Below are 18,165 nucleotides of genomic sequence, written 5' to 3' on the forward strand. Positions count from 1 at the left end.
TTCTGGGGGCTTGGTTCTCTGCAAGAGCCCTATCAGGCACAGATCGCAGAAAGCATGCAAAAATGGCTGAGAAAATACGTACAAGGATGTATCTTTCCACAGCAAACACTTGTTAACTCAAGAATATATCAAAGTATTATGAGAAAAGAAAAAAAATGGAAACAGTCTATCTAAATAGGGAAGGGTGGAGGGGGTGAAGGGCGCACAGGGAATGGGGAAAAAAATAAGAACCAAGATACATCATGTACAGGTACAAACACCCAATGATAAATGTAAACGAATTGTGTACCTAAAATGTACCAATAAAAGAATTTAAAAAAAAGAATATATCAAAGTGAAATGCAGAAGTAAAATTTAATTAAAAACAAGAAAGCAATGCCTGTAATATTGAAGAGCTTTCCCCATTGCAATACAACCTATAAAATAAACAATTTGTAGAAAATCTTGTTTAATTTTACCAGAAACTTCTTCCTGACCTAAACATTAATCTTAACTGGTTTAAAAAAAAAAAAAGCTGGGTATGGTGGTGTACACCTGTGATCCCAGCGCTCAGGAGGCTGAGACACGAGGATCACCACTAGTTCAAGCCCTGCCTGGGCTACATAGTGAGTTCAAAGCCAGGCTGAACTACATAGGGAGACTCTGACTAAAAAAAAAAAAAAAAAATCTAAAAATTTCTCCTAGATTTGACATTTCAGCAAAGACATATAAATCAAAATCCAAATCAATTTACAAAATGTTAAGTGATCCTAAGACATAAGGACAAAATGAATACTTGATGCTGGAGGGAAAAGGAAAACAAAAAAACTGTCCACTTTAAATATAAACATATGAACCAGGTTTATGTAGAAGACAGGCATCGTACAGTCAGTGGAGAAGCGCTTGGCTAGTGTTTCCAAGGCCTGGGTTCCAGCTCCAGCACCATTAACAGAAAGTCCTTGAAGCAGTCGGGGCGAAGCTGCTTACTTCAGCATAGCCAGACAGAGACAGAGGAGGGAGGACACAGGAGGGCAGTGGCACAAACAACACACAGGGACCTGGCGAGAGGGCAAGACTGGCCACCTCTGCAACATTCATGCTATTCACGCAGATGCTCTGCTCATGTGAAATGGCTTCCGAACGAAGTCTTGCTGTTTACAAAGTGACTCCAGAAGCAAGAGACAACACGGGAGAGTGGCCAGGCTCCCTGGTCCAGGCCAGCTCCAGCCCCCGGGCCTTGGCTCTTCCACCCAGCAGCAGCTCAGGTGCAGCCGCATCAGAACCCCCAGCCACCACCTGGATGCAAAGGAGCAATAGGGGTTTCTAAAGCCACAGTGCTCTGAGAGAGGGCAGCACCCCACATACCTGAGCCTCCCTTCACTAATGAGCTGGACGGTGTCTCCACCCTCAGGGGAGCTCTGGGTGTGCAGCACGTGTCCTGCCCTGTGTGCTGCACACCGTACACTGCCACACCAGTGTCACCCTACAGGCAGCCACACTGGGTCCGAGTTTAGTGCAACCCTGGCACTCTCTGGCTTGGCACCGAGAATATACTCAATAGTAACTGATGATGATGATGATGAAGCACCAGAAGAGAACAGCTTGAAGGGTCCAAACACAGGAAATGATGAGGAGATGGCAGGGTTGACCAGCTGCCCCAATTTGGTCAGTTGAGTTCACACACTGTACACATGCAGTGAAATGTCACTGTTCCCCGTAAACATGTACAATTATTACAGCTGATAAAATACAACTCAGTTGTAACTGTGAGGATACTTCTGCTCCCCGAACTGGCAGGTGTCACCTATGTCACTCACAGGTACCTCAGAGGTGGGGAAGCTGAAGTGGCCTATTTCAAGGACATTGTGACAAGGACAGCTCAGGAGGACGACTGAGGGGATGGCAGCATCAGCTTGCAGCCCAAAGGCCCAGCCTATAGCAGGGGAGGCATAGGACAGCAAGCAGAACAGCTGGGCAGCTGGAGGGGTTGGCAAGGAGGCCATGGGGACCTGGGAGGACACTGGGGGACAGGATGCTGTTAAGGCCACTGAGGGTCACTGGGGGGCACAGAGCGTGGGGTTCAGAGGTTGCAAAGCCTGCACAGGAAGTGAAGGCTGGGCCAGGAAGATGCGTTCCTCTTTACCTGGGAGGTGCAGACATCAACCAGGGTCGCTGTCTGAAACTCACCAAAACTCAAGCTTTGCGTTGCATTCTGCATCAAAGATAAGCACTAAAAATAGCTATAAAATGGGGCTGTGGATTTAGCTCAGTGGTTTCGCCGCCTGCTGCACAAGCGCAAGGACCAGAGTTCAATCCCCGGTACCCAAAAAAAAAAAAATAGCTATAAACTGTTCTGGCAAAACAACTGTGCCTCCCTTCTTTCATTTTTCCTGTTGATCACTGCCCCCCTCTCTCTCCAACATGCCCTCCCACGCTGGTGCAGGCGGCAGGACCAAGTGTGAACTGGAGGGCCTGGTTTTCATTTCAGAAGGCTGACTCGTCTTCTCATTACGCAAGGAAAACGCAGCTTACCTCACCACACACGCTTCATACCACTCCAGAGACTTTCTACTCATTTCTCCAGTGGCTCTTTTAAATGAAAAGAGCCCTGCTGGGGCACTGAGTCGCTGCCTGGGTGGACAGGGTTGATGTGGAGGAGAAGGATGGTAACTTTTGTGGGCCAGAAACACCGCATCCCTTGGGGTGCAGGATACACAGGCACAGACTGTCAAAATCCACGGAGATTTGTGCATTTTACATGTAATTATACTTTGCTTGCTGTCCCAGCCTCACTATGTGGTCCAGGCTGGTCTTGAACTCACAGTGTAGCCCAGGCCAGCCTTGTTGCAGCAATCCTCCCGCCTCAGCCTCCTGAGGGCTGGGATTACAGGTGTGCACCACATGTCTAGCTCTCCCTGTAGTTTTTAGAAAGTGCCAGGCCATCTAACAATTAGGAAACAGATTTTTCTGAACGTATTTATGTCTGTAAGAAACTATTTTTGGTCCCAATGACATTCCGAGCAATTCTCCAGTCACAAGCTCTCACTGCCTTGCCTCTTCGGGGTTTACCATCCAACACCCTCCCACAACCACTGTGCCCGAATTTGAGGAGAGCGGATCCCTCTACCTTGGCCACTCAGGCAAAGGAGCAAGGTGAGGTTTCCCTTACCTCTCCAAAAGCACCTCTTCCGATTACTTTGATGATTTCAAAGTCCTCTCGATGAAGTTGCATTTCCTTCACCAGCTGTGTAAATGGTTTAGCTATAAACAGAAAATGTAAAATTAACAATTTAGTTGAATAAACTCATGCAATCCAAATACTTTATTGACTGAGGCATCCCACTTAAGTACACTTTTTAACAAACTTTACTTTTTAAAATATTTAATAAAAGCTCCTGAAAACCTGTTCATATGCTAATTAACGTGGATGTTTTATCAGCAACTATGCTTCACTGTCTATTATAACAAATACCATGGTTATAAACATTTCCTAGTAAAATTCTTGGGCCGGGGATGTAGCTCAATGGTGCTGCTGCCTGCCTCGCAACCACAAGGTCCCGAGTTCGATCTCCGGTACCAAAAAAAAAAAAGAACCTAGTAAAAATCTTCATCTTCCTGGTTAGAGCCAAAGTTCACCTGCCAAGAGAACAAACTCTTGGAACCAGGTGTGTCCTCGTTTGTTCTGAGCACCATGCAGCAGCTCTGAGCTCCCCACGTCTGTACTCTATCAGCCACAGGACAGCTGGGGAACACCAGGCACCCTCCACCCTCCACCCTCCAGGTCGGCCAGGCTCCAAGGTGGCTCCTTCAGGGTCCTGGGCAGGCCACATGGAGTCTCCTAATGAGGTACTTCAAGCTATGAGGCCCCTGGCCACATACTCCTCACACCAGCTCCTGGAGAGCAACTCTACTGCCATCCACATGTCACAGGTGAGGACACTGAGCCAGGTTTCTGTGCATGGTTTAATGGGTTTCATAGTGATTTTACTTCAAAACAAGGTCTTCACAGGGGCCAGGGATTTAGCTCAGTGGCACCACACCTGCCTTGCAAGCACAAACTCCTGAGTTTGAGCCCTGATACCGAAAAAAAATAAAAAACACCAAGGTCTTTATAGATAATAACCAAGTTAAGATGCAGGCATGTAGTGAATCGGGGTGGGCTCTAAATCCAACACAACTTGCATCACTCTTTTTTTGTGGGGAGGGACAACAACTGGTACTGATGGGCCTTCACACTGAGCCACATACTGTTTTCACCCAAGACAGGCTCAAACTTGGGATCCTCCTGTCAGGCTCCCAGAATGCTGAGATTATAGGTGTGTGGCACCATACCCAGAAAGACTAGAATTCTTATAAAAAGACAATTTGGACACAGAGCACTGGGTGCAAAAAGCCATGTGAAGATGGGGCAGAGGATGGAGGGAGACAGTCTCCAGCCAATTATGCCAAGGACTCCAGGTAGAGAAGGGGGAGGGTTCTTCCCCACATCCTTGGGGGAGCACTTGACTGGGCTGCTCAACCACCTCTGTGTGGGGGAGTTCTTTTGTTTGTTTGTTGTACTCATGACTGAACCCAGGGCCTTGTGCATGCTCCGACTGCACTACACCCCACCCCCTTTTATTCTGGAACAAGGTCTCACTAGACTTTCCAGGTTGGCCTCAAACTGGAGATCCTCAAGTAGCTGGATTACTGATGGGCACCATCACACATAATTTCCTGGTATCTTTTTGGGAACCAAATGGTACCTTTCATTTCATGGTGGAGAAATAAGAGTCGTAAGAAATCTGATTTAGGGCCGGAGATTTAGCTCAGTGGTTCCGGCGCCTGCCTCATAAGCACAAGGTCCCGAGTTCAATCCCCAGTACCAAAAAACAAAAAGAAATCTAATTTATTCTATTTTAACCCCAGAAGAAAGCATCTAGGAAAAAAGACGCCAACCCACCATGCCACGAGCCACAGCACAGAAAGGTGCACGTGGGGGTGGGGGCACCCTGGACTCCCCTCCTCTGCCTTCCGAAACTCATGCCCCAACACCCACCCTGACGTCTCACTGTCTGCCCCGATGCCTGATGCTCCCCTCTCCGGCTGCACACCCGGCTGTGCTGACTACCTACATTTGCCATGGGTCACTGACCGCTTTGCTAGTTAGAGAGCTGCTTTATTTTGGCTTTGTCAAACATGATAGCTACAAATGTCACTGCTTTACACTGTGCCACTTTTCGTCTCAATTATGCTAAATGATTCGTTTTATAGAAAAATTACTTTTAATAAAACTGAGTTAAGGGCCGGGGATTTAACTCAGTGGTTCTGCCGCCTGCCTCGAAAGCACAAGGTCCCAACTTCAATCCCCATACCCAAAAAAAAAAAATCTGAGTTACCTCCTTTGTCATTTTATTAAGGCTTAGAAAGTTATCAACCCTTTCAAGAGCTGATATCAATCCTATTTGCTGCTAAATGGTTTTTTAAATACTTCACCCTGCATGCCATCCATTGTGGAGAGTACTCTGTAGTGGGATGTGAAGTATTGACCTTAATTCTTAGTTTCAACCATCCATATGTATTCAAGTGGTCACGATCCTTGACCTAATTCTGTTTGTCCTTTCTACTTGGGCATGAGGAGGCCACACCCACATTCTGGCTTCCATCTAGACAAGTAAGCTACCTGCTAGCAGTGCCATCCCAGTCACTTGCTCTCCCGTGACTAGACGTCCTGTCCTCATCCACCAAAGGCAAAAGCTCTCTCTGGGGCCTCATGGCAATCAGATCAAGCTGGACAGGACAGAGAAAGCACCCTGCACCAAGACTGCAACCTCTACGCCTCTCCTTTCATTTTGTCTTTCCACATTATTGCCCCAACGCTACCTGATCCTCCTTGTCAAGCTTTCCTCCCACACTTTGGACAAAACACTTTATGTTGCTTATGCATTTTCAACAGCCCTGCACAAGTGTCCCTGAAATGGGTGGATGTGGATTTCTCAGGGCCAGTCTGATAAACATGGAAAGTGAGGAAACAATCCCAGGAGGAAAGCTTGGCAAGATAAAGAAACTACAAGAATCAAGCAGAAGGAAATCAACAGAATGAAAGCTTACTTTCATAAAAAGCACTAAAAGAAGGAAAAGTCTAAGGGAAAACATTATTTTTCAAACACTTCTGAGGCTATAGTAATAACACTGTACTAGAGTGTAAAAATTAAGACTGCTGCAACCAGAAGAGATAGTCTATGCACAGTGGCAGGCCACTCTGTAACCATGTGGAGGAGGGGACAAAAAAGACAAGTCCAGCCAGGAAAAATGGGTGGGATGGAATATAGGGTAAAAGGACAAAGAGCGTCACTTCCTATGGGGGTGCCACTGGCCATCAACAGAACAAAGTGACCCACCACCTATATCCCAAAAGTCAGGAGACAGAAAGCACAAGAGACAGCGGACAAGGGAACTCTAACACAAAGAACTGTCCACCAGGAAACAGGCAGCGAGAAAGGGCCACCACATGACCGTGGAGGCAGCACACATGGAAACCACTGCCCTCAGGATGCACACTGAAAGGAAGAGGTTGCAGACACCTGGCCCAGGGCCCTGGGAGGCTGATCTCTGGAGAGAGTGGGGCTGTTCTTGGGATTCTTCAGTGCAGAGGCCCTGACCCAGGTGTTAGGAGGCATTGGTGGCTGGCTGACACCAGGCATCTGAGGGGACTGCAACTGTGGGAGAACTACGATTGGACCAAGCTGTCTGCTGCCAGAAGGGCTGTGGCAGGTGTCACTCACAGCAGAGGAGGAAGGAGGAAGCCCAAGTGCAACAGAGCTCACTAATGGGGGCAGTGATGAGCGAGGAGGATCCCTGCTGGTGAGAGGTGGGTGGGAGCGGTGGTCTGGTGTGGACAGTGGGATGATGGAGTAAGCAGACAGGGCCAGGAGGATGGGAGCCAACTTCCTCTCACCAGAAAGAAGCTCATGTACCAAACCATGTAGTATGGCTTGGAATCAGAGGTGACAGAGGAACTCACTCCAGTTAGGGACTGATGCAGACACAAGGAGACGTAAATGGGTGAAGTTCACATGTATGGTCCTGCTTCATCCACAGGGGGCCAGGAAGCTGGGCCAGGTCGGCGGCGCGGCATTCAGGGTGAGCCTGGCTGGGGCTCCTGCTGCGCAAGTGTGGGCAGGAGGAAGGGACAAGCCAGAACACACCCAGGCATAACACAAGGGTCCGGGCCTGTGCTGACACCAACCAAAACTTTCTGCAATCTGGGGAGGAGTGGGAAATAGAGTTTCAAAGCAAAGCAGATCCCGAAACAGAGCGCTCTGAGTTACAAAGGGGAGAGTGGCTCCGCAGCACAGTGTGGTAAACACTACCTACTGAAGTGATGGGAGTGTGTATCATCAGCAACACACAATGTGAAACTGCACACCATCTTGACGGAACGTGCGAAAACAAAAGCATCACTTCTATGATTTTCTTGCCAAAGACACAAAACCTGAATGTGCTGGACGTGATGGTGCATCCCTGCAGTCTCAGCACTAGGGAGGAGGCTGAGGCAGGAGGATCACTGTGAGTTCAAGGCCAGCGTGGGCTACACAATTGGACCCTGTCTCAAAAAATGAAAAGAAACAAAACAAAACAAAACCCTGAATGTCATTATGAAGCAGCATCAGGTAAACCCAAGTTGAAGGAACTTGCTCCAGGACTGGCTGCAAACTTCAAGTGTAGAAGTCATGCACGTGGAGAGAGGAAGCAATGCTGGCATGAACAGACACGGGGTGTGGGGCTCTGCACCAGATCCTCCTGCCACAGGGTGAGTGAGGAATGAGGACCCATGAGGGGATACCTTGAAAGAACTTAACACTTTCAAATCACTGGGGAGAACTCTTTGTTCTGCTCTTTGCAATTTTTCTACAAGTTTGAAACTGTTTCAGAAATATTTTTTTAAAAGTTCATCTGTTGCTAATTGAAAATCTAGCTGTAGAGGTTCAAGTCTGGAAGTGAGGGGGCCAGAAAGGTCAAGGCTGCAGCCCCTGTGGCCGAGACAACCATGATTGTGGTCGTGGACGCTTAGAGCCGACCATGACCCTGCAGCTTCAACTGGGAGCACTAGGACACAAACAGAACTATAGAATGAGCATGAGGTTCTCAGCCCCAGAAACTTGACTGATAGGGTGCAGTGTACTAAAGTAAGAAAGGCCCAGAGATGGTAGGCTGGGGTGGGACAGCAGGTAGGGACTAAGGTAATGGAGTCAAAATACATCACTGTAAGCCGGTTATGTTACTGCAATCCTAGTACTGGGAAGGCTGAGGGAGGAGGCCTGCAACTGGGAAACTAAGTGAGATCCTGTCTCAAAAATTAAAAAAGGGGTTGGGTTGTAGCTCAGCAGTACCATGCCCCAGGTTCCATCTCTAGTACCACTAAAAATATTTTTTAGGGCCGGGGATTTGGCTCAGTGGTGCTGCACCTGCCTCACAAGCACAAGGTCCTGAGTTCAATCCTTGGTACCAAAAAAAAAAAAATATATATATATATATATATATATATATATATATACACACACACACATATATATACACATATATATATACACACACACACACATATATATATATATGTATATATATAAATAAAAATCACAGTCATTGCATAGAGCCTGGGAGGGCAAAGAGATCATGATTCTTCTGCTGCCTTGTATTGTCAGAAAGTGAGAGAGAACCAGATCACCTCAGAAGCAGCCGTTCATGAGGGGTGGGGCAAGAGGAGGGGAGGGCTGACTGAGAAAAGCAGCTGTCTTGCAGGCAACTGAGGACAAAGCGTGTGGGGAAGATGCCTCAATCCAGAGCCTGGGAAGCACTTCAGAATATAAAATGTTACAGATAAGCTCTTATGAATTATACCCCTGAGGTGCAACAGTTTGTCACATACTCTTAAAACATTTGGACACAAAGCAAAATTAGAACCACCAAAACATCATTAGGGATTCATTTCAAGTATCACTTCTACTAAGATCCTCTCAGAAGTCAGATAATTGTGGACAGCTTGAAAAAACTGACCAGTTATAACAGGGGAAGTGATGCTGGACCCTCATGGTGACTGTGAATCAAAAATCACAGAGTAGACCAAACGTGACCTTTACAAACAATGCAATGAACTCTGCTTCACGTTGGGTCAACAAACACGAATGCTCTGGGTCACATACATCCACTGGGAACCTGGGGTGCCACTGACACCTCTGCCTGTAGCTCTAGCCCCAGCACTGGGGTGCCATCTGAAAAGCTGTCAAGGCCCCTTCCCGTCATAAGGGACATCTTCCTGGCTGTCCCTCTTACTGGATCTAAGGCCCAGGAAGCCAGGTCTCCCTAGGCCCAATACCCATTGCTCCCCAGGCACCAGGCCAGCAGGGGAACTCAGTAAAGAGAGCTACTGTCCTTGTACCCTTTGGCCACCAACGATCACAGCCCCAGCATCAGAGAGAGCTCCCTGCTTCACAAGGAGGCTTGTGTTTTTCCTAAGGTAACAATGTACTCAACATCTTGGGTTGCTTTCCACCCCACCCCCCCAAAAAAAAGGCTGAATAAGCTTTATATAACTAAACTTTTATTAGGAGAAATACTCTCGTCATCTCCAGGTTCCTCCATAACCGGACCCACTGAGCTTCTCTTGATGCATAAAGGCAATGAATTGATCAATCAAGGCTTACCACTGACAAACACAGCTCCAACTGCAAGGACAAGTGTTTGCTTTAGCAGGAAAAGCCCTGCCAGGAGGAACTGGGGGCGGAAGGAGGATCCTTGGCTGAGAATCATTGTGAAACAAGAAAGTAATGACCTCCACCCCTGCATGTTTACCAAGAGGGGAAATAAGATCAGACTAGCTGGATGGGGGATCAGGAAGGCTGTGTCCAGGGCAGCAGCCACAGTAAGGTAGGTGGGCTGCCCCACTTCCTCTGCCAGCTCCAGCTGCCGCCCACCAGCCTTCCTCTGGAATGGGTGCCCAGCCTTCCTCCTGCCCCAATGCACTCCACTGTCCCGGCCTCAGCTCTCAATGGCCATGAGCAGTCAATATATTTGGAACTGAAAGCAATTGCAGACATTTACCTGGAAGAAACTGGGGCATCAGGGCCATGGATGTGCATAGGACACACAAGACAGGTTCAGCTCCACTCCGTGTCCCCTGCTCCTGAGAACACTTCCTCCCCTTGTGCTCTGGTCCCTCTGAGAGACAGCAGGCTGGAGATGCCAGGCCAGGAGCTGCATGGCTGGCTGGAGCAGAGGTGGCAGGGGCACCTACAGAGGGCATAGTGAGGCCACCGCCACACAGGCAGCTCAGTGAAGAGACAACAGAACAGAGTGGGCCAGTTCACCCAGTGAGGGCAGGTGCCAGGCTGTGGGTGCAGCAGGCACCAGCATGGTCCCATCACAGAGTAAGCGTGCAGCCCCACAGATTGACACCCATCAGTCTGCGGAAAGCGTGCTCGCTTGTGTGGAGAACTAAGACACTCTGTCCGTGTGTGGCAGCACCTGCACTGCACTGTCTGGAAGACCTAGCAGCACCCAGGAAAGGCTCTGGGCACACACACCCCACCCCCATCAGGCTGACGACAAACCTATGATATGCACAACGAAGAGCAGACACACCATGCTTCAGCCAAGGCAACTGAGGCCTCAGGGAACAGGAAGGAAGCTCTGAAGGATGCTCTGAGTCAGCCACAGCCTGGGCAGTGAAAGTCCAGTCTCCAGGGAGGGGAGCAGGTGGGGCACTCACTGAGTCAACATCATACCAGGAAGCCCTCATTCCAGCCACATGACTGGGCCTACACCCCTCAGCAGCCTCGATGGGCCCTTGTCTAGGCCAGCTACATGGCCTCTGCCCCGGCCTTCCCCTGACATTAGACAGATTTCGAATCTCCATTTGTTCCTGTCTGGGACACTGTCATGTCTGATGTAAAATCCTACTGTCTTGCCACTGCAGGTGACTTGGAGGCCTTCTGCCTTCTGCTGAGGGTGGTTGGCTCCATGGAAGCCCCTGATCAAGGAGGCAGTGATGGCCCAGCACTGTGTCATCAGGAGCCACCCAAGTACTGCCTTCAGGAGTCCATGGCCAAGGCAAGGAGGCTGTGTGAAGCCATGTGACAAAATACACGTTTCCCAACTTCAGGGCCAGGACACTGGCTCAGTGGCAGAGCACTTGCCTAAGCACAGTGAAGCCACAGGGGCCCATCCCAAGCACAGAGGGCTCTGTGGGACAGAAGCCAACAACACCATGTGCACAATCACACAAATGCAGCAAGGCTTTGTCACCAAGCCCTCGGTCTGCTTGATGCTATACCATACCAGGAGGTGGCCAGGTTCCCTACCATTTCTTCTATGAGTCTCTTAGCAACCCGTCTCTCTATATATATCCTAAATTCAAAAATGAAAACCAGGGCCGGGGATTTAGCTCAATGGTTTCACTGCCTGCTGAGCTAGCTCAAGGACCCGAGTTCGAGCCCTGGTACCAAAAAAAACCTGAAAACCACCCAGGCATGGTGGGTGGTGCATGCCTGTAATCCTAGCACTCTAGGAGGCTGAACCAAGAGGAACCGGCCCAGTCTGGGCAATTTAACAGGACTCTTTCTCAAAATTTAAAAATAAAAACCAAAAAAGGGCTAGGGATGTAGCTCAGCAGAGACCCTGGGTCCAATTGCCGGTTCTACATACACACGCAAAAGGAAAATCAGAAGTAGAGAGTAAGTGCTGGTTATCAAGTGGCTGAAGCATTCAGAGAAGGTTAAAATTAAGGTAATACTTTACACCAGTGATGCTCAATCTTTTAGAGCATTCAGTGATAGCAAACAGCTAGCTACGGCACACATGCCATCGGTTCGCCACCCCTGTCCTGTACCATCCATGAGACCCTGGGTTCTCAAAGAAGGCTCCCAGCAGCCCCTGCAGGGAGAAGGCAAGGTACTGCCAGGGGCCTGAGGCTCAGGCGGCCTAGGACGGGCGGCTGGGTGTGGAGACAGATAACCCAGATCAGCTGCCTGCTGGTCCTGGCCTGGACCCACTGCACTGGCCCAGCCTGTGCTTCAGCAGCCGTCCTGCTGTCCTGATGTGCTCACATGAGGGGATCCATGGGAGGAGGTGGAGCTGTTCCAGATCACAACTCAGAACCCCAGCCCCTGACCTGCAGACAGGAACCACAGCACACACCCGAGAAGTCCCTAGAGCACTCAGGAGATCCCCATAGAGAGCCCAGCCCTGTGTGTGCAGTGGGCAGAAGGGTTCATTGAACAGCAGCCACTGACAGCACTTCTGGGGACACCACTTACGTCACCATGTCTATGTCGCTGATAGACATCCAACACCGCATAGACAAACTGCAGCACCAAGCATATCCACCAAGAAGCTACAAAGTTTCCAGAGAGCTCTGCCAGGTGGGCCAGCCACCGCCACACCTATGCAGCACAACTGCTACAAAGCAGCCCTGCACACCAAGTCCCTGGCTACAAGCCCCTCCAGGCGGCTCCTATGAGGAAAAGGCCTCAAGCAGAAGGGCAGCGGTGAGCAGGGCTAATGGGAGCCCCATCCTGCACTCCTCTCTCCATGCCAGGGGAGACCTGTCCCAGGGCCTTGCCGGCCCCGAGAGTCCAAATTCAGTGGTGAGCTGCTGACTTGTGTTCCGTGAGTGTGGAGGGAGCGGCACCCTAACCACCTCCACGTTTCCACACCAAGGGCTGCTCTCCTGCGGCCACGCCAGCTTGGGAATTTCTTCATGAGCTCAGAATCTAAGAGGTCGCTTAAGGTGTAACTGCAGCACAGCCATCAACTTCCCAACTTGTCCACAGCTTCTCCTTTCAGGGAGATAGCAGCAAAACAGTCATGGAAGCTGTTCGTTAAAAAACACAGACAGGCCTGTGACCTTACTGCTTTGGGATGAAAAGGGACAAAACTCTTGAAAAAAGGCGTGTTCTTTCCTGCTGTAAGTAGAGATTTCAAGGTAAAAGTCTGAATTTTCTACTTTGCTTATTTGGCCTCCCTTTGACAGAACAGGCCCAGTGCGGAGGCCAGGCAGCACATGAAACAACAGAGCCTTCCCTGCACCCCTGGCACTCACGCAACCTACACCTGCAGGCACCTCACATGCCCTGCCCCAGCTACCCAGAACTTCCCAAGTAAGGCGACGTGGAGCTGCGGGGGGACCACGCAGATGCCAGGTGGCAAAGCATCCATGCCAGAGAACTTCGGCAATGTCTGTTTCTTCTACTCAAGCTTTCAAGATGAAGAAAAGCCCAACCACAGAAAGGAGATTTGGTATGTTTCTCCTTCCCCACTGACCCTATCACAGCTTCTGTTCCTCTCAACTCTGCTCCATTTTCTAGAGCTTTTCCACCCTCCTTGAAGTTTTTCTCCAAAGCATCTGTCACCTTACCTCCCCTTCACCTACTGTCCCTCAAATGCAACAATTCTGAAGAAATTTCATGGACTATCTGGAGTCATTCACTATGGGGTAAAATCAAATGGCCGAGGGCCGGGGATTTAGCTCAGTGGTTCCACCACCTGCCTCTCAAGCGAAAGGACCTGAGTTCGATCCCCAGTACCAAAACAAAAACAAAAACAGCCCAGCTCTCGGGCAGACAGAGACTGAGACTGGCTGCTGTCCTCTGCTACACACCTTTGCCCATAGGCACCAGCCAGCTGCCAAGTCAGCTTTTGCCATTAGTGTTGTCTGATTGGGACCCAATGACAAAGAACACTGGCCCAGCTTTGTCCTCTCAGCTGTGAGAGGGTCTTGCTTTCCCATCCGGCTGCCTCTGGTCCCACCAGACTCCACCCAGCCCTGGTTGGCTGACCCACCAGACGCCTCCTGAGGCCTCCCTGGAAGGTGGGGAACAGAACAGGCATGCAGGCCAAGAGTGAGGACGGTTTTGAGAAAGACATTCCTGCTGTCTGGGTGGCTTCTTGGCATTCAAATTTTACCTCGATAAAGCTGCTAAAAAAGAGAGAAAAAGGGCCGGGGATTTAGCTCAGTGGTTCCACCGCCTGCCTCGCAGGCGCAAGGTCCCAAGTTTGATCCCCGGTACCAAAAAACAAACAAAACAAAACAAAAAAAAGAGAGAAAAAAAACCACTGTGAGGGTACAGGGACAGAACATTATGAAGGACAGAGGCAGAGGGGAAAATGAGGACAGGGCTTTTCAAACTGATCCTGGAGTTTGGCTTTGTACAGGAAAGAGAGCAGTGTGTGGGGGCACCCATAGACAGGGCACAAAGGGCACCTGCAGTCATCGACAAGGGAACTACACAGCATCAAAACGAATGAATCACAGGGCTCAGGTGTGTAAACTATGCTCAGGATGCAGAGAAAGCCAGCTGGGACAGTGAGAGGTTGGTGCCACTCGGGCAGGGCACTCATGCTCGGGAAGCTCACATAGCACGGAAGCCAAGGGTTCAGCACACAGGTGTGCAATGCTGACTGGAGTCTACGTTCGCTGGATATGAAAGAGAGGATTCCAGAACTTGGGAGGCTGAGGCAGGAGGATCGCTGTTTGAGGCCAGCCTAGGCTACATAGTGAGTTGTAATCCAGCCTGAACTACCTAGCAAGACTCTGTCTCAAAAAAACCCAAACAAACAAACAAACAAACAAAAACCCCAAAAATACAAGAAAGCGCTTAGTAAATGCAGCACAGCATTAAAATTCTGGTGGTCTCCGATTTGCTGACTACCACCTAATCAGCAGGGACCAGAAACCCTCTAGTTAGAGTCTAGAACAGTGACAGTGAATCTTTTAGAGCTTTTAATAACAAACAGCTGGCTGTGGCAAGCACACCATAGGCTCATCACCACTTGCCTCAAATGTCACAATCTATTAAACAAATACTTTGGACATCTACTATTTGCCAGGAACTACCTAAGCAAGGATAGGCCTGTGAGCAAACGTTAAGTCCCTTCCTTCAATGAGCTTGCATTTTAGTAAAGACAGAAAAGAAACAGCAATAGAAGGACAAACGGATTACACAGAAAGCAGTGAGCCTGTGGACAAAGGGAAAGGCAGGACACTGGCCTGCGTCACCCCAGCTGGGGAGAGAGGTCGAGGTGAGAAGGACCAGACCTGGCTGCACCAGGAAGGCACAGGATAGGATGGCTTACTGCCAGCCTGGCTGCACACAGGCACTACCCAGCGTGCCCAGACTGGGCAGGGAGTGGCTTCTGTGTGCTCTCCGGGTCCTGCAGTACTTGGGGATCAAGGGCAAGAGTCAGCTGGTGCAAGAGGGCCTGGGCTTGGACCAGCAAGGGAGGACCAATAAGGTAGGCTTTGTCCTGGAAGGCAGCTGAGGACCCAGAGTCACCCACTTGGTTCTGCCATGAGGCGCTAGCAAAAGCCTGTTCTGAGGTGGTGAGAGACAAAAGTCTGATTAGGCTCAGTTTGAGACTGACAAAAGGGATGGAGACAACAGACAGACGGACTTGAAGAATTTTAAACATACAGTGTGAGCTGGGTATGCTGGCACACCTCTGTAATCCCAGCAATCTGGGGGCCTGATCTCAAGTTCTAATCCAGCCTTAGCCAGTCTCAAGAAGTAAAAAAGGGTTGGGAATGTAGCTCAGTGCAGAGGCCCCAGGGTTCAATCCCTAGTACCACCAAAAATATCAATGAAAAAATAAAAAGAACAAATACACACACACACACACAATGAGCCAGGTGTGGTGCCACAGGCCTGTAATTCCAGCTATTCAGGAGGCTGAGGCAGGAAGATCAAGGCCACCATGGGCAACTTAAGACTCTGCTGTTTCAAAATAAAAAAAGGCTAGGGATGTAGCTCAGTGTTCCCTGGGTTCAATCCCTCACACTGCAAAAAATAAAAAACAAGTAAAAACCAAAAAGAGCAAAGTGGGAGAGGCTAGGGTGTAGCTCAGTAGTGGAGCACTTGCCTCAAATGCACAGACCCTGGGTCTGACCCTTGGCACTACAATAAAACAGAAAACTTAAACAGCCCCACAAGGTGCAAATCACAAAAACCAAAGCATTCATCTTGGAAAAGAGGCAAAGTCAGTCCATTGCAAACCTGTGCTAATACCGCACCAGCCAACTGGACACCCACAGGGGTGTAAACGTGTTTCCCCCAAAACAGGACCTGACCAGAAAATGAGCCCTAACATGGTTTTCAGGATGCTCATAATATAAGCCCCAGTTAAGATCATCAGCCAGGTGGATCCACTTGGATCCAGACATACTGAATTATAAAGTAATATTAATATATAATTGAATATAAACAAATATTAACACTTAAATGATAATATAAATTATAACTAAGTACAATAAGCCCCCATTTACGAGTTCTGGAGTTGAGAACTTTCACAGATACAGTACAAATGGACCTCACATTACTAACATTTATAGATGTGAACAAATTGCCAGACACTATCACAGCTGTGCTGCTGTACAGTGTGACAACACACAGCAGCACAAGGGTCCATCAACCCCGGCCAGGTGTCAGGAAGCAAGAGGACAAGGAGTGGTGACGTGGAGGGGACTGCTAGGAAGCGCAAAGCAGTCACTATGGAAACAAATGTGAAAATAGTTTATTTATAACTTTTGTACTATACCACCACTTTGGCTAACTGTAAAAGTAAAAACAGTTTACACTATTTTTGTGTTGTGCTTTTTTGCTTTACACTGGATCCGTGTCAAAGGTGTATAAGATGCACTTGTCAGACTTACAAGTAAACCCGACTTACAAACATTCTCTCAGAACAGAACTCGTTCATAAGTCAGGGACTTACTGTATTTGTAAATACCCAAGCAGGCACCTTTGGCAAGAGGCAACGCCTCTGTAAACGGATGAACTGGAGACTTACTGCCGAGGGACTGACTGATCGGAGCAGACACGACACGCAAGTAACGTGCGCACCTGAGAGGAAGGGACATGCTTGTGCCCACTATGAATCTTCGTAATTCAGTGTCGTGTGTATAACGCACATACTTAATGCACTTGTGTGAAATAAAGCAACGTTTTCTGGATTTTGATGCCTGCAGTTTTTCGCCGCTTTCGTGTGGACCGTCACTCTTAGCTGTCATCATTTTTGTTGCCACTCCTGTCCTGGAAGTCTTCAGTTAACACTGGATTTAATGGAAACTTCAGGAAGAGGTCGCGAGGTGGGTGAAGAACTCACGGGATGGAATCACTGAGAGCTGCGTTGCCAGTGCACTGTGAGCCGGCTGCACGGAGAAGCAGCGCTCACTCGAGGAGGGGTCCGCTGCTGGACACGAGAGGTTGGGACCAGTGGTTCCCAGGAAATGGAGTCACAAGAACTTCGGGCCGAATTCGAGGCTGGAGAGTTATGATGATACTCCGGAAGATGATGACATGACTGTATCTGAGTAAATGCAGATTTCTGTACATGAATGTAGATTTTATACATGAATGTTATTGTCACACACACAAAAAATAAGACATTCCCTGAAAATAAGCTCTACTGCACCCTTTAGAGCAAAAGTTGATATAAGACTCAGATTTACTTTCGGGGAAATAAGGTAAGAGACTGTGGCCCTCAGATCACACTGGCTGTAAACGAGAAGTCCATTTTCCCTCATGCAGATGCTGACAATAAATCGTAACGTTAACTCCAGGTTACAAAACAAACGTCCCAGGCTTCCTTGAGCCACCCACAGAACACAGCCGCTTCCTCATGGTGAACACCAACATCCCTGCCCGCTCTGTGCCTCCTGCAGCGGCCGGCACAGCGCCTCTCTGGGGCCAACCTGCATCAACTCCCCTGTGAACTGTCCACTTCCACACCACGAGTAAGTAGTCGCACACAGGCAGGGCTGATGCCCCTCACCCCTTTGGAACAAATTAGTGATTTTACTCACTGGTTTTCCTTCCATTTGTACTGATATTTCTTTACTGGACTTTGAGTAAAAACTTGAATTTTGATATAGAAAATACATTCATAAACACACAGCTTTATTATGCCAACTACTAGGATCAGAGGTGTAATCCACTTTGGTACTCCACAGGTTTCACAGGACACTGGAGAGACGCTGTCCTCTGTGTTTGGCCTCCCACTGGCTCAGCAAGACAGGCCGCAGGCCTCCCTGGAGAGAACTGTCTAACTCCATGTCATGTCCATGAACTCGGAGTCTGGAACGGTTACTCGTCACAACTGTGAAGTTACTTTAAAGACAAAAAGCACCAATACAGATGGTTCCCAAGACAAGCA

The 18,165-nt window shown here is 48.9% G+C and overlaps 1 protein-coding gene across 1 annotated transcript in view; it reads right to left on the bottom strand.

Annotated features, from left to right (window-relative positions):
- Cdc42bpb (CDC42 binding protein kinase beta) overlaps positions 1–18,165 on the bottom strand; it is a 94,103-nt gene that overhangs the window by 53,736 nt on the left and 22,202 nt on the right. Inside the window, exon 2 of the mRNA XM_004836907.4 lies at positions 3,149–3,240. Within this exon, the coding sequence (XP_004836964.2) occupies positions 3,149–3,240 (92 nt within the window). The remainder of the gene's footprint in view (positions 1–3,148; positions 3,241–18,165) is intronic.

The sequence above is a fragment of the Heterocephalus glaber genome, unplaced genomic scaffold, assembly GCF_053883595.1.
Source record: "Heterocephalus glaber isolate CG9 unplaced genomic scaffold, H.glaber_assembly_v1.0 deba00001608, whole genome shotgun sequence".
NCBI classification, from domain to species: domain Eukaryota; kingdom Metazoa; phylum Chordata; class Mammalia; order Rodentia; family Bathyergidae; genus Heterocephalus; species Heterocephalus glaber.